The 17,548-nt window shown below is 38.5% G+C and overlaps 1 protein-coding gene across 4 annotated transcripts in view; it reads left to right on the top strand.

The window, feature by feature from the left end:
• Window positions 1–9,873: 9,873 nt before the first annotated feature.
• The window catches only part of zc3h14 (zinc finger CCCH-type containing 14), a 41,784-nt gene continuing 34,109 nt past the window's right edge, over window positions 9,874–17,548 (top strand). For 3 of the 4 annotated variants that reach the window (XR_010002157.1, XM_008116072.3, XM_003214356.4), the window contains exons 1-5: window positions 9,874–10,026; window positions 11,453–11,495; window positions 11,817–11,931; window positions 14,507–14,547; window positions 16,484–16,679. Coding sequence is in view for 2 of the 4 variants with exons in the window: in XM_008116072.3 (XP_008114279.2) it covers window positions 9,991–10,026; window positions 11,453–11,495; window positions 11,817–11,931; window positions 14,507–14,547; window positions 16,484–16,679 (431 nt within the window). In the remaining 2 variants the exon portion in view is untranslated. Of the gene's footprint in view, window positions 10,027–11,452; window positions 11,496–11,816; window positions 11,932–14,506; window positions 14,548–16,483; window positions 16,680–17,548 lie in introns of those variants that run through there. The other variant, XM_062968391.1, reaches the window with a different exon arrangement.

Genomic DNA, 17,548 nt, shown 5'->3' on the forward strand with positions numbered 1-17,548 from the left:
GCTCCGTTTCTAGCTGAAACGGTGTAAATCCCATGTTTTCCTCTTCGTCTGCCACAATGGTACTAGGAACGGGACTACAAGGCCCATGAGACATCACAGTGGCTGGGTAAGGCCAGCCAGGCCACAAGGCTTGCCCAGCCAGCTGCCACAAGGCCAGGGCGCACTGGGCGCGAGGCGGGGTACCGTCAGGGCGGTGCCCCACCCCCCCCGCCCAGCGTGCCCTGGCCCCGCCTCCCACGCTGCGTGGGAGGCGAGGCCAGGGCGAATAGCGTGGGAGGCGGGGCCAGAGTTGGCCTTTTCTAGCTGGCCAGACTGCAGCGGAGGTCCCTCCAGGCCGCAAACTCTGGCCCCGCCTCCCACGCAGCATGGGAGGCGGGGCCAGGGCGCGGGAGGCGGCGCCGGTGGGGGGGGGGCGCTTTTCAGCACCCCCACTTAACATTAAAATTTATCTCCGGCCGGCCCTGAAAGTAATATTACCGTAATAAAAACAAGACAAATAATAGATAAGGTAAGGGACCTCTTAGGTGGTTTTATGACCAGCTGAGCATACCTTTTCAGCATGAACTCCTGATATTTTCAAGATAAAAAGAAGTTGAGCTCATCTCTATGTTGTTCATTCTTCACTAGTCCTAACAGCAAATACTGAGATTGAAAGGATCAGTATAAATGGCACAGTCTTCCCAAGAATGCAGTGAGGAATTACTGGGCAAAACTGTTAGATAGGTAACCTTCTCCTATGTGTGTTTACTTTAGGACCAAGTCTACTTCAGTTCAATGGAATTAATTATCTCTAAGTTTGCTTAATATTATGACCTTTGTCCTCTTTGTGTGTGTGTGTGTGTGTTTTGGGGGGGGGGGTGAGGTGATACTGCTGTCTGCATTTTTAACTTTTGCTCTCCTTTTCCCTTTGTTTATTTGCCCAATATTTGAGGAGGCAAGTCTGGAATGGTAAATTTTGGGAGCCTATAAAATCAAGAACATAATAAAATGCTGAATTTAAAGCAATAGAACACTGGCATAATTGTAATCTTGAATACAGAATACCTGTGACTTTGAGATGTCATTCATAGCATCGCCAGAAGTCATGGTCAACTCAACACAAATTAAGAATAACCATCTGGGTGTTTTAATACAATAAGTACAAGGATTCTCAATCCCAGTTTTCCCTCTAGAGTGCCCTTTAACCTATCTTCTTCAGTTTCATTCTTTTATAGTAACAATGAAGGGTTTCAGTAATGTCACTGAAGATATTTAAAGAAATGTTACAAGCTTTGCAAAAATTGACATTCATGAGTAATTGTATGAATTAAATATAGAAAATAATAAAATGTGCCATCAATCTGCCTCTAGATATTTCAATTGTTTGGGACTTCTGTCAGATGTATGTAAACAGGACTTTCACTAAAGGTTGCCCTACGGTAAGGCAAAACCTGCCCAGAGCCTCAGACCTGACAAACATTGAAAAAGTTATCATGAGGAAAAGGGGTCTCCATTGAAACTTTATCATCAATTCTTTTTTCCACAACAAGTCATTTTTTTTTCAAAATTCAAATGTGTGTGTGCGCGCGCATGTATATACATCTGGTGTTACACTTCAAAACATACCTGTTCCAACATACATACATACATGTTATGGCATTGAATGTTTGCCTTATATGTGTGCAATGTGATCCACTCTGAGTCCCCTTCGGGGTAAGAAGGGCGGAATATAAATACTGTAAATAAATAAATACATAAATAAATAAATTATGTAAATTTGGAGTAGTATTTTAAAATGATAAATCTCCTATCTGTGACCATTTCCTCATCGGTTGCACTTGCTTTGTTAACTTGATATAGCCACAGGGTCCATCCCCATCCCAAGTTGCTCTCTCACAAATTTGTAGCACTTTATCAACTACCTCCTGTTTACAAAACTCACTTGGCACACTTTGCCCAGTTTGTTTTTATGACTTTTATTTTTGTGTTTAAATCATGTTTTATTAAGCTTGCAATTTTATCTTTATATGTTCATGTTTAAAATTTTATAATTGCACATGTTTTTTCATTTGATGTGTTTTATTTTGTTTATTGTATTTACCTGGACTTGACCTCATGTAAGCCTCCCCGAGTCCCTTTGGGGAGATGGAGTATAAAAATAAAGTTATTTATATATAATATTTTAACATTTATGTCAAGGTTCTTTGGCTTGACATTTACTTACTGATAAATTTTCTGACAGTTCTCTCAAAACTTATTAAAATTTGGACATTACAGATATTTACTTTTCATCTTTTAGAGATTTCCAAAAATTCTGACCAAAATCAATAGTTTACCCTTTGATAAGTAGTCTTTCTGTCATGGATAACTAGGACTGCAGATAATGAGGATCCATGCCTGGCTAGCGCAAGGTAAACCAAATGAGCCAGGACAGAGGAACATTAACCAGGTTTAAGACAAGCCACACAAATTTATTCAATCTGGCCAAAAGAGATGCAAATACAAGTGGATGCTTCAAAATGTACAAGCATAACATACAGAGAGACATAACACTTCTCATACACTTCCTGCTTCTTGGCAGGGGGTTGGACTGGCCCATGAGGTCTCTTCCAACTCTATTATTCTATGATTCTACAATTCTGTACAGCATGACAGCTATTGAAAAGGATGCTGTTTTTATGTTATTGTCTTCTTGTAATGTTGTTGATTTTATTGAGATACGTTGTAATCTGTTTGGTTTTAATCTTTGTTGGATCAGACTTGTCCCCATGTAAGCCACCCTGAGTCCCTTTGGGGAGATGGAGGCAGGATATAAAATAAAGGTATTATATTATATTATTATTATAACTCCCACTCCTTTCTTGATTGGCTGAAAGAGGGACCGGTCTGGATCTGCACCCTGATTGGTTCAGAGCGCTGTTGATGTCACTGCCTTGAGGTGGGGATTCCCTTTTGCAGGGAAAGATGGTTTGGAATTTGCTGGCTGGGGAACCAATCAGCTGATGGGACACCCCTGGGAGGTGAAGACATAGCCAAAGAAATGATAATGAGCTTTTTGATTAGCTTTTTGATTAGCTCAGAATCCAATTCCATATCTAACAAAAGTGATGATCTCAACACTGGGTTTCAAATAAAAAAGTTAAACAAATATACTTACTCTGAGCCTCTGTTTCTGTGGTCAGCAGTCTCTCAGCCCAAGTGGACCATTTAACTAAATAAACATTTGCTGGCTTATCTGGTCTGACAATGAATGACTGGGATCCATCTCATAGGATTGTTTTGGAAATACAGTAGAGTCTCACTTATCCAAGCTAAACGGGCCGGCAGAAGCTTGGATAAGCGAATATCTTGGATAATAAGGAGGGATTAAGGAAAAGCCTATTAAACATCAAATTAGGTTTTGATTTTACAAATTAAGCGCCAAAACATCATGTTATACAACAAATTTGACAGAAAAAGTAGTTCAATACGCAGTAATATTATGTTGTAATGACTGTATTTACGAATTTAGCACCAAAATATCATGATATCTTGAAAACATTGACTACAAAAATGGCTTGGATCATCCAGAAGCTTGGATAAGCGAGGCTTGGATAAATGAGACTCTACTGTACAGTAAGTTGGATCCAGGGCTTCATAGTTTATATTTCAAAAATATATTGGTTTCCTTAATCTTTGAATTTTTTTTTGTACATGGGGAAGAGATAGGGAATCCTACTTGAAACCTATGTGTAACAGTAAATGCAGTAAATTTAAAAAAAATGAATGTTTGCCTTTACAGTTCTGGATGTAGCCTTGAGAAAACTACTGTGCACTTCGCAAAAGAATGAAGTATTATTTTAAAAGAAACATGGAAGGATGAGCCACAATGAGGAAATGAGAAATAAAGAAAATACAATGAAACTGAGTAGGTGGAAATGCCTTACAAAAAGAATCTATGAAAATGCAAATGGGGCTTGGAGACACTGCCTTATACTGGGAGAGAGAGAAATCTGTATGTTTGTAGTCATTACCTTAGGAAATTGGAACGCATAGCAGAGAGAATGTCAGCAATGGGACAGCTGCTGCTTTGGCCAAACGCACACTGCAGAAATACAAAAAATAGCAGGTGATCAGTTCTTTTTCATTATATGATAATTTATATTAAGTCTTTCTGATTAAAGTTAAGACTCTTTCTAAATACTTCAGCCTTATTTTTGTACCTACTAGGAATATTTGAATAGTTTCTTTAAAACTAGCTTACAGATAGCATAGAAGCACCAATGGGCATATTTTTAAACATCTGTGACCTGAAGCAAAAATAATTGTGATAATAGTGTAGCTTATAATAGTGTAAATAAATCCAGTTGCCCTCTTAGTCACAGACTCTATAATTAAAAATACAAAAATAAAAAATAAAAATATTAAGTAGTATTATATGAATAAATTAATCTCTGTGTATGTGCACACATAATACTTTGTGATCTAAAATTTCTACAAAGATAATGAAGATATTTAAAAACATTGTGCATGCTCAGACAGTTCTTTGTTTTATTGATACAGTTCAATGTCACATGTAACACTTAAATACTTTATTGATAAATTTGGTATCACACTTAATACTTAAATTACAAGAAACAGGCTATCTATTGCCTGTTGTTTCTTGTAATGTAAGCGTTAAGTGTATATGTATAGATACCTCACAGAACAAAAAACAATAAATGCTACATTGATGTGTTGTTGATGGCCGGAACCATTGGGTTGCTGTGAGTTTTCCAGATTGTATAGCCATGTTCCAGAAGCATTCTCTCCTGCCGTTTCCCCACATCTATGACAGGCATCCTCAGAGATTGTGAGGTCTGTTGGAAACTTGGCAAGTTAGGTTTATATATCTGTGGAATGTCCAGGGTGGGAGAAAGAACTTTTGTCTGCCTGAGACAAGTGTGAATGTTTCAATTGGCCAGCTTGATTAGCATTTAAAGGCCTTGCAGCATCAAAGCCTGGCTGCTTCCTGCCTGGGGGAATCCTTTGTTGTGAGGTGTTAGCTGCCCCTGATTGATTCTTGTATGGAATTCCCCTGTTTTCTGAGTGTTGCTCTTTATTTCTTGTCCTGATTTTAGAGTTTTTTAAACACTGGTAGCCAGATTTTTTTCATGGTTTGCTCCTTTCTGTTGCTACATTGTTCCTATCCGTACCACACACAGTTCTTCAGAAAGACAAATCCGCAGGAAGAAATTTTGTGATTTGTATTATTTAATGGCCATGACCTAGAGATATTTGCCCAGTTATTTTTTTCTTTAAATGTTTATTACGATTTTAACAAATGTACAAAACAATACGGGTACATTGATACTGGATCATTTGTGAATAGTAATAGTGAACTGAACATTTGATTTGATTTGTGCCTTCGCAATCTAATACTGGCTTTCTTTGTGATGTTTGTTTTGCTGTTTGTGGCCCTGTTCAGAAGATTTGACGTCACTTTCTGTCCCTGTGAGAACTGGATTGTGAAAAATTTGACTTGTTGTGGAAACAAGGCTTGGTGAGAAAGCTTCAGTAGAAACACCTTTTCCCCATGAAAACTCTTCCAGGGGTGAATTTCCCTTCCAAGGGGTAGATTTCTCTCACTCCCTGTTGTCTCACCTCCATTTTTAACTATGAGTTGTATGTTAATCGGATGTTTGTAATTCAGGGACTGCCTGTACATCTAAGTTTTGACAGAAACTGGACTATATTATTAGTACGATATCCAATAACCAAAAAGAAAAGTGGGAGGAATATCTGGAAGGCACTAGAAATGACTAAACATTTCAAAACTTTCCACCATCCTTGTAGGTATCAAGTAGGCTGCATACATGTGATTATCCAGAATTTGGACATCCAAAATTGTCCTCATGGATGACTGAGGGTCCTTCCACACAGCCATATAACCCCATATATCAAGGCAGAAAATCCCACAATATCTGCATTGAACTGGGTTATCTGAGTCCACACTGCCATATATTCCAGCTCAAAGCAGAAAATGTGGGATTTTATTCAGTGGAAGGGCCCTATGACAGTGACACTGTTTTTTTTTTTAATTTATTTTTAAAATAATTTTTATTAAACAGTTTTATATATAATTGTACAGCGAAAGAGTGAGAACAAAATTTATAGGAAAGTTCGGAAAAGGATAGACTAGATAGAGAAAAAGACAACAGAAAAAAACCTGTCCAAAAGTTAAAAAAGAAAAAAAAACCCAAACAAAAGTGAATCAAATTGTTTGGCTTCTGTTCAGCTCTCTTTTGTTTGATTTTCTTAAATACAACCAATTGTCTCATCACTCCCGTTTGATCACGTTCTGTATAAAAAAATAACCTGTTTTCTTTAAAGGCTGTAGTTCTTATGTATGTAATCCTCCAATGATGACTAATCGGTCATTTTAACCCCTTTACTTGTGTTCTTTTTCAATAAAAAAAGTTAATTGGTCCATATCTTTTATCTCTAAAACTTTGTTTAACTAGTCTTCCTTATCTGGGACCTTATCAAACTTCCACATCTTTGCGAATACCATTCTTGCCGCAATAATTAGAAAAAAAGATTTATTTCTCCATATTAATATCTTAAAAAAATTATTTTTCCAGTATTCCCAAAAGGTATATTTCTGGCGTAAATGAATATTCCAGCTTTATTATCCCTGACATTCTCTATGATGATAGTGACACTGTTGGTTCACTGTACATAAACTTTGTTCCATGCACAAAATTGATCTAAATATTGTATACAATTGCCTAACATCTATGTGCATCAGATGTATGAGAAAAAACAATACATTTTGTGTTTCGACAACTGCAGGACAAGCCGTTATAGAAGTACAGTAGAATCTCACTTGCCGGCCAAACCTTGGATAAGCGAAAATCTTGGATAATGAGGGATTAAGAAAAAAGCCTATTAAACACAAAATTACATTATGATTTTACAAATTAAGCACCAAAACATCATGTTTTACAAGAAACTGACAGAAAAAGCAGTTCAATACACAGTAATGTTATGTAGTAATTACTGTATTTACGAATTTAGCACCAAAACATTGTGACATTTACTGCAAAAACAATGACTACCAAAAGGCAGACTGCCTTGGATAATACTGAACCTTGGATAAGTGAGACTCTACTGTATATGGAAATACTGATATTCCAACATTTGTCCAACCCGCTGGCATGCAGGAAAAGACAAAAATACTCATAATTATAATGTTATGAGCGAAAGTCCCTCCAGGGAAACCGTGTGTCCCTTTGTGGCCTAGCAAGACATTTCCCTCCCACACACCTCTTGTTGAGTGTCGCCATAGCAACCACCTGGCCTGCAACGCCTGAGTTTCCAAAAGGCCTCGAGAAGCCACTACGAGTCACAATCAGAGGTTTTAAAACTACAATTCTCCCAGGATTCCATAACGTGGAGCCATGGCAGTCAAACTGCATTAATATTACAATGTAGATCAGGCATGAGCAAACTTGGGCCCTCTCCAGGTGTTTTGGACTTCAACTCCCACAATTCCTAACAGCCGGTAGGCTGTTAGGAATTGTGGGAGTTGAAGTCCAAAACACCCGGAGAGGGCCCAAGTTTGCCCATGCCTGATCTAGATGTATGCGTAGCTGCACCAACACATTGCTTTTCAAGGGAACTCTAGCCAAAGGGACACTCATCTTTGGCCACTCCACCTCTCAGGGCCTTTCCACACAGCCCTATATCCCAGAATATCAAGGCAGAAAATCCCACATTATCTGAGTGTGGACTCAGATAACCCAGTTCAAAACAGATATTTTGGGCATTTTCTGCCTTGGTGTTCTGGGTTATATGGCTGTGTGGAAATGCCCTTCCACATAGCCATATAACCCAGAATATCAAGGCAGGTAATCCTACATTATCTGCTTTGAACTTGGATATGTGGCAGTGTGGACTCGGGGCCCTTCCACACAGCCATATGACCCAGAATATCAAGGCAAAATAATCCACAATTTATTATTTGAACTGGGTTTTCTGAGTCCACTCTGCCATATATCCCAGTTCAAAGCAGATATTGTGGGATTTTATTCAGCGGTGTGGCAGGAGCCTCAGATAACCCAGTTCAAAACAGATACAGTAGAGTCTCACTTATCCAAGCCTCGCTTATCCAAGCCTCTGGATTATCCAAGCCATTTTTGTAGTCAATGTTTTCAATATATCATGATATTTTGGTGTTAAATTCGTAAATACAGTAATTACAACATAACATTATTGCGTATTGAACTACTTTTTCTGTCAAATTTGTTGCACGACTTGTTTTGGTGTTTGATTTGTAAAATCATTTGATGTTTAATCAATTTGATGTTTAATAGGTTTTTCCTTAATCCCTCCTTATTATCCAAGATATTCGCTTATCCAATCTTCTGCCGTCCCATTTAGCTTGAATAAGTGAGACTCTACTGCGCTGTGGGTTATTCTGAAGGGGCAAGGATGTAAAAGATGTAAAAATACTCCTCTTAATCCAAAGTCAAAAGCAGGAGGCCCCTTTTCTGTGAAGAGGGCGAGGAAAAACACCACAAAAGTTGGATCTTCAAACTGCAAAACAACTATTTATTGCGTGGCCATAGCAATGTGACAAATACATGCATACATGCAATCAAAGGATTTGTCCGAATTTCCAAAATGGTTGCGAGGGTTTTAACACCTTCACAGAAATTAGCAAGCATATCCTTATTGGCTTACAAAGATCATTTACCCCATTTGTCTAATGTTGTCTACGTCACAAGCATCTTAACCATCATGCAATCCCATTGGTTTTCTATGCTGTAACAACATGTAATTCTTTAGACAATGGTGCTTTCATGTTATTGACCCTGACTTGTTACAAGTATATGCTTGAAATCGTATGGGAACCGGTTCTGACTTGATGTATTGTTATTATTTGAAAGTAACTTCTTTTCTCTGGAACAACTCTTTTCCCAAACATAATAATAATAATAATAATAATAATAATAATAATAATAATAATAAAACTTTATTTATACCCCGCCACCATCTCCCCAACGGGGACTCGGGGCGGCTTACATGGGGCCATGCCCAGGACAATACAATATAGCAAAATATAAAAACAACATATCATAATACAATTAAACAATACAATAAATAATCATGTACAGTACAACACAAAATCAAAAAAGCAATATAACAGGGCGGGCCGCATGAGACACTCAGTTAAAACTTGGGGTGAGAAAAAGATAAGAATAAAACCACTGGGAACAGGGACATAAGATAGAAAAACAGTCTAGAAACATCTAAAGTCTAAAAACATCAGCATTTTCTCTCAAGCGCAGGCCTTCCTCAAACATAGGCCTTTTGCAACTTTGGTCAATCAAAACATATGGGACTTATAGTCATTACAAGTATCTTTGAAAATTCTTTTTAAACCCACGTCTCCCTCAATTCTGCCTTGATATTCTGAGTTATATGGCTGTGTGGAAGGGCCCAGGATTATCTGAGTCCACACTGCCATATACAGTAATCTAGTTCAGTGTGGATTTTATACAGTTATAGGGGCCTCAGGGCCCTTCCACACAGCCATGTAACCCAGAATATCAAGACAGACAATCCCACAATATCTGCTTTGAACTGGGTTATCTGAGTCAACACTGCCATATATTCTTGTTCAAAGCAGAAAATGTGGGATTTTATTCAACTGTGTGGAAAGGGTCTCAGTCAGCCAGGCGTTTTGGACTCCATCCCCCAGAGACCCCGATCATTGGCCAAAGCGGCAGAGGCTTCTGGGAGTTGAAGTCCAAAAACCTGGAGGTCTAGAGCAGGGTCTAACTAACTAGAAGGGCGCATTGTGTATTGAGGCCCTTGTCAGTGCTGCCTTCGGCCGGCAGGGGGCGCTGCCAGCGGAGGCCGCCTTGGAAGCCAGCCTCTCTTTCTCCCTCTCTCTCTTTCTCTTTTAGAGCCTGGTCAGGAGTTGGGTCGGGCAAGGGCCTTGCTTTTGTCGCGGTCGAAGCGGGAGACGGGCGGCATCTGGCCATGGAGATCGGCACCGAGATCAGCCGCAAGATCCGGGTGAGGAGAACAGCGAGGGCTGAGCGGGGTTTGTGGAAGGGAAAGCATCCCAAAGGAAGGAGGGAAGGGGCCTGCCTCCCCGCCACCTTCTCCTTCCTCTGGTCTCTATTAACACTTCGCCTCAATCCACTCAGGAGTTCAGGCCCTTCCTTTGCTGCCATTCACAATGATTGATATGATTCCCCTTATTGGTTTTTTTTAAAAAAAACTTATTGTGGCTCTTTATGAACAATTAAATCTTGTAAATGGCATCCAATACTATAGGATTGTCTACAGTATATATAGGAAATAGGTTTACATTATATATGAAAAATTAAACCTCATAAATGGCATCCAATAACAGCATCATATACAGTGTATGTAGGAACTAAGTTTACATTGTATATAACCAATTCAATCTTGTAAATGACAACTAATGCTGTAGAAATATATACAGTATATATAGGAAAGGTTCCCCTGACGTGAAGTCCCTCACTTAAGGTTTCCCCTGACGTTAAGTCCGACTCTGGGGGTTGGTGCTCATCTCCATTTCTTGTCCGTAGACACCTCCAAGGTCATGTGGCCGGCATGACTGCATGGAGCGCCGTTACCTTCCCGCCGGAGCGGTACCTATTGATCTACTCACTTTGGCATGTTTTCGAACTGCTAGGTTGGCAGGAACTGGGGCTAATAGCGGACGCTTATTCCGCTCCCCGGATTTGAACCTGGGACCTTTCGGTCTGCAAGTTCAGCAGCTCAGCGCTTTAACACACTGAGCCACTGGAGGCTCAGTGTGTGTTCATATTATATTATATATGAAGAATTAAATCTTGTAAATGGCATCTAATACCATAGAAAGAGGTACTGTTCCATTAGAAAGGTGCACAGTATATATAGGAAATGAGGTTTACATTATATATGAAAAATTAAACCACATAAATGGCAACTACTATCATAGAAAGGTATACATATATATAGGAAATAAGTTTACATTATACAGTAGAGTCTCTCTTATCCAACCTTCACTCATTCAACATTCTGTATTATCCAATGCAGTCTACCTTTTAGTAGTCAATGTTTTCAATACATTGCAACATTTTGGTTCTAAATTTGTAAATACAGTAATTACTACATAATATTACCGTGTATTGAACTGCTTTTTTGTTGATTTGTTGTAAAACATGATGTTTTGGTACTTAATTTGTAAAACCATAACATAATTTGACATTTAATAGGCTTTTCCTTAATTCCTTATTATTAGCCAACATTTTTGCTTATCCGCTTCGTATATATAGTTACAGACCATTTTGATTGATTAAATCACATTTATCAGTTCTGGAATTTGTATTTCCTAGACATGCATACACTGGTTGTGATTATGCCTAAAACATGGTTTAATGCTGAAATGTGTCTTAAATGTGTTTTTCTATCCCTTTTCTTCATCTAGAGTGCTATAAAAGGAAAGCTACAGGAACTGGGAGCATATGTTGGTAAGTTTCATTGTAACATTAGTTGTTAAACAATTGACCTCATAACTATAGAAAAGTCTTACAGCATCATTCTATGCAAATTATTATATTACTAATAATTCTGAGCCTTGCAATCTTTATTTTCAGAGCAGTTAATAAAATAGTAAGAAACAATAATCGTGTAATTAAGAAACTAGAATCCAACACAATCACACATTAACACAACAAACTACAACAATAGTCTATTGAAATAAGTGGCTATGCTCTAATTTGGACAAAAGGTGGATAGATAATATCCTTTAAAACATAAAAACCTAATGTCTTCCCCCTTTTTCAATTCAGACGAGGAGCTCCCTGATTATATCATGGTGATGGTGGCCAACAAGAAGAGCCAGGAACAGATGGCAGAGGATCTTTCCCTTTTTCTAGGAAACAACACTGTGAGATTTACAGTTTGGTAAGTCTGTCTTCTATCTAAGTGCTTGTGTTGGGGTACGTGAATAGCTCATCCAATGCAGTTTAGCAAAATCTAGCCATCCTAGTAAGTCCACCAGTACAAATGGTCCAAACCAATATGTTCAATTTTTTAAAACATAGTTGGAAGAGACCACAAAGACCATTCAATCGATAGTCAAAGCACTTGTCATCCAGCCTCTGTTTAAAAATCTCCAGAGGAGACTGTCATCTATATATATAAAAGGGTAATGACATTTCGGCCTAGGACAAAACAACAAAACTACACATTCCAGAAACACTAAACTTGGCAGCATAACCCCTCATCCATGCCTCTACGTTCATACAACAAAAAGAAAAGAAAAATAAAGTCCTAATTAGAGGGAGAGGAATAATTGTTTTTATCCAATTGCTGCCATTTAGAAGGCTAAGCTCCACCCACTTGGTCTCCTAGCAACCCACTCAGCCCAGGGGACAGGCAGAGTTAGGCCTCACTTAGGCCTCTTCCACACTGCCTATAAAATACAGATTATCTGATTTTAACTGGATTATATGGCAGTGTAGACTCAAGGCCCTTCCACACAGCTATATAACCCATTTATAATGGAATTAATGTCAGGGGAAAACCTTTACCCTTTACCTTAACTACCACCAATTCCTCAATACTTTATTTCCCATACCACCATACTATGCCACAGCAACGCGTGGCCAGGCACAGCTAGTCACACTATAAAGCAGTGTATTACACGGTTGAACAGCTCTTACCATGAGGACATTCTATTTAATATTCAGTGGAATCCCATTTTCTACAGTTTGATTCAGTTCTTCCCTGGTGTAAGGTGCATCTACACTGTAGAATTAATGCAGTTTGACACCACTTTAACTTCTGATATGATAAATAAATAAACCACTTTAACTGGCATGGCTCAATGCTATGTAATTCTGGGATTTGTAGTTTGGTGAAGTACTAGCACTCTTAAACAAAAGGTTAAAGACCTTGTAAAACTACAATGCCCATGGTTCCATATCATCAAGCCATGACAGTTAAAGTGGCTTTAAACTGTATTGATTCTACAGTGTAGATGCACCCTTAGTCTCTAGAGCAACAAAAACAAACCTGCTCCATCTGCAATATGACTTTCTTTCAGATATTTAAGAGTAGCCATCATGTAACCACTTAACGTTCTTTTCTCCAAGCTAAATATTCCCAGTTTTTTAAGCCAGTCCTCATAGAGCATGGCTTCCAGAACTTTGATTGTTTTAATCATTCTCTGGACATGTTTCATCTTTTTAATTTCTTTCCTGAGCTGTGGTGCCCAGAACTGGATGCAGTCTTATTCCAGAGCAGGGCTGACCAAAGCAGAATAGAGTAGTACTATTACTTCCCTTAATCTAGACCCAGTAGGGTCCCCAGATGTTTTTGGCCTACAACTCCCAGAAATCCCAGCCAATTTACCAGCTGTTAGGATTTCTGGGAGTTGGAGGCCAAAACATGTAGGGACCTCAGGTTGAGAACTACTGATTTAGACACTGTGTACCTATGGATACAGCCTAGAATTGCATAGCCTTTTTTAGCTCCTTTACCACAGTGCTGTATATCTGGTAATATGCAAGTCTGCTAATCTAGGTGTTTGCATCCACCCATCTCCTTCACCACATCCTTTTAATGAATTTGAATGGGAAACAGTTAACACTTTTTAAACTAGTAATATGCTATCTGGCTATTACAAAGGCACAAGAAGCTATCTGAGTTTGAAAATTAAGCAGATCAGGACTGTTTAGTTTATGAGTGGGGACTGCCAAAGAGTACCAGGTGTGTTGTAGGCTCTATTTCATTAGAAGGCAATGGCAAACGATTGCGTAAGTATTCCTTGCTTAAGAAAATCCTGTGAAATTCATGGCGTTACCATAAGTCGACAGGTGACACAAAGGTACATAAACACATAGTTCAATTTACTGAATCATCCTCTGCCTGGCTTTTAAATAGCTTTCCAAATGAGAAATGACAAGCAGCTTGACATTTCTGGGAGGAAAAGTCAGTAACGCTAAGGTTCATCTGACTGATTTTTTCCAGTGTTGGGATGCTATGATGAATTGGTCCTGTATAAAACCAGAGTTTCTTGTTGGGGCTGAACTGGGAAACTAAGTTAATGGTAGTTTACAAACCAGGAAAGTAAGACAGTATGTGATCTTTTTTTGTAAACTGACAAGTATGTCTCAGTTCAGACATAATGGGACTCTTTGGCTTAATGCAAGTCAGGATCTTTATTCTAGGAGTAAGCATATAAAATGCCCATTCACCTTTCCCTTGATGGCAGAAGTTACTAATAACAGAAGATGCTCCCAAAAGTTATATTTCAAACAAAGATGTTAAGAGCTGTTAAACAGTGGAACTCTGCCTCGAACTGTGGTGGAAGTTCCTTCTTTGGAGGCTTTTAAACAAAGGTTGGATGGCCATCTGTCAAAGGTATTTTGTGCTTTTCCTGCACGACAGGGGGTTGGACTAGATAGCCCATGTGGTCTCTTTCAACTATATCATTCTTTGATTCTAAGTGTTAAAACAGTTTCTTATCTTTCAGGCTCCATGGTGTGCTAGATAAGCTTCGATCAGTAACTACAGGTGAGGAGAAGAAAGGCTATCCAATTTTGATGTAAACTCATTTAGAAGTATTACTGCATTATGTGTATGTGTGTGCAGAGTGTGTTTCTACATTTCTGACATTTAAAATGTTAAACTCAAGCCAATAGACTTATCCTGAAAGTAAATTCTTGCTAAATTCAGTAGAACAGGTCTCCAACGATTTAACTCTGTTTGAGACAGATTGTGTCAATCATATAAGTAAACCAATATGGAAGTTTCAATAACATACAAAACATTACAAGAGATGTAGTTTAGAAAATTGAAAGGAATGAGACATATGGGAGTCAAATTTGAAACAGAATTTTGCAAAACCAATGGAATATAATTTGGACAATACCACCCTATAAATCGAAAAATGACCAAGCTAAAAAAATGTACAAGTATTAATGGTATTAATGTCACAGAATTATTAACAGTTTGTCAAAGCTATGCTGGAAAAATAGGAGATTAGAAACATATATAGCTAACCTGTATAAAAATAATTCTTGGGAGATAATACTAAATTGGATCAGCCAAGTGTTCGGTCAACCAATATATTATAGAGCAGTGGTTCTCAACCTATGGGTCCCCAGATGTTTTGTCCTTCAACATCCAGAAATCCTAACAGCTGGTAAACTGGTTGGGATTCCTGGGAGTTGTAGGCCAAAACACCTGGGGTTCCACAGGCTGAGAACCACTGTTACAGAGGAACATTATTGTTAATGTCCATACTTGAAATGGAAAATCAAATATTGCTGAAAAAAGAATTTATATGTGTTGTCGAAGGCTTTCATGGCTGGAATCACTGGGTTGCTTTGAATTTTCTGGGCTGTATGGCCATGTTCCAGAGGCATTCTTTCCTGACGTTTCACCCACATCTATGGCAAGCATCTTCAGGGGTTGTGAGGTCTGTTGGAAACTGGGCAAAATGTCAGGAGAGAATTCTTCTGGAACATGGCCATACAGCAACCCTAAGGATTTCTAGCTCTTTTCTTAAATAATGCAAGTTTGAAAATAATTGAAAATGCTAATGATGGTGTTTCAGTACAAAGCGATTACTGAAAGAGAAAAAAAACCCAGGATGGTAAATTCGAAGTCATTTGGAAGCCCTTTATTGTTTAGGCTACTGGTGTGAACTCTGAACTTCTAGTGTCTGATCAATCTTTTCTCTAGAAAGGTTCTTGAATGTTATGAGTAATTTTTCTTGTATGCCTTCAATAACACACCTTTCAGTTCTTTGAGGATGATTGAAACCTGTGATGACTGGCAATTATTTATATTTAGGTTTATTAATTAAGATTTTGGAGTGGGAGAGAGGGAGGGAAATGACTTAAATGGTATTATATCCATAAGGTAAATATATTTGTAGTCAGGCATATGTAAAAGAAAAATAAAAAATGGGGAGTGGGGAATGGACACCTCTAAAGAGGGAAAACATTGAAAACAGTCTTTCTGCAGTATGAGTCAGAGGCCAGTATCTTATTGGTGCAGTTTGGTCTGTTATCCACAGTAGCACAACAGTAGCACCAGAAATAACAGAATCATAGTGGTCTCCATTGCTGTCAAGAAAGAAAGCTGTTAGCTCCCAAGCAGCCTACTTCTTTAATGTCTGACTTTCAAATGAGTTTTTTTTTAAAGTTAAAGGCACTTTGGGAACATTGTATGGAAAGAATGAGCACCTTCCCAGATGCTAGATTTTAAAGAAACAGGCTGCCAAATTTCTCTGACAGAAATCTCTTTTCTGCTTTCCATTCACAGTTGCACTTGTAACCTTTTCATTCTTATGAGGATGGCATCAACTAAATACAAGTAATTCACACTGACTGAAGAGAGACCTCTGCCATAGTGTTGAAATTCACAGTGGAAGTTATTTTGCAATTGTGGATAATTATGCTGTTTAACTTTGAGCTAAGATCAGGTGTTTTTGTCTTTATAGAACCTCCTAGCCTGAAATCCTCTGAATCGAATGCCTTTGAGAGCAGTCTTCCTTCTGTGAAAAGCATATCAGCAGGGAGTGAGGAGAGGAGGGCGGAAGAGATCCTGCAACCTCTTACGGTCACAAGTTCTCGGCCAGAAAGGACCGACTCCCGAGTTTCAACAAGCTCCCTGGAGCAGAGTGCTCCTATTGCCCGGTAAGGTTCTGATTTAATTTCTCAGCGGCTGTAAACACATAGTATTTGAACTTTATATCAAGGGAGTCTTTTTCGTATCTCAGTCATGAACTTGTTTGGTAGGCATAAAAACAGTCATTGTTTCATAGGGTCTATTCAGGGATAAGGCAAGATCCAGAGTTTTATGTCTGCATACAACTATAGGCAAAGACCACTCCTTTCCTCAAATGGGACTTGTATGCCCTACAAATGATGTATTCCTCTCTCCTTTTCATCTCCCATCTCTTGTGCTTCCTGAAACGCTATCAGCAGGTAGACATCATTAGATTGTGTTTGTAATGTGCTCTCATGATTTGCTAGTATATAAAAGATGGCTACATGCTTGTGATTTGCCACTTTCCCTTAAAAGATTTTAATGAAACAGTAAAACAGTCTTTGAAATCCAGTGGAGTAAAGCCATGTTTGAATTCCAGTCTTGGCATGTGAGCAAAAACTTACTAGATTGGAAGTAAGGGAGGATATCAGAGCAAAGGAAGAGCAGGAAATGTAGGAATTGAGTATTACATAGTGAAGTGATACACCTGAAATTAAGCTCTCTCTGTGAAACACAATGAGAGCTATAATATAAGAATTAATTTAGACTTTCTGTAGTTACTCTACGGAGTACTGAGATAAAGTTAAATCATCGTCATCATTTGTTACCTACCTCTCCATGCGACTCTGTCATAGTCAGACCTCTGAGGCTGAAGTCCTATACACACTTATTTCATAGTAAGCCTTTTTGAACATAGCGAGGTTTATTTCATGGTGTTGTACAGCTTATTTGAGAATACCAGTAATTAATAAAATGAAGAAATTAAAAACTGGTGGGTATTGCAGGGGGGGGGGGG

This window comes from Anolis carolinensis, chromosome 1 (genome assembly GCF_035594765.1).
Source record: "Anolis carolinensis isolate JA03-04 chromosome 1, rAnoCar3.1.pri, whole genome shotgun sequence".
Classification (NCBI taxonomy): domain Eukaryota; kingdom Metazoa; phylum Chordata; class Lepidosauria; order Squamata; family Dactyloidae; genus Anolis; species Anolis carolinensis.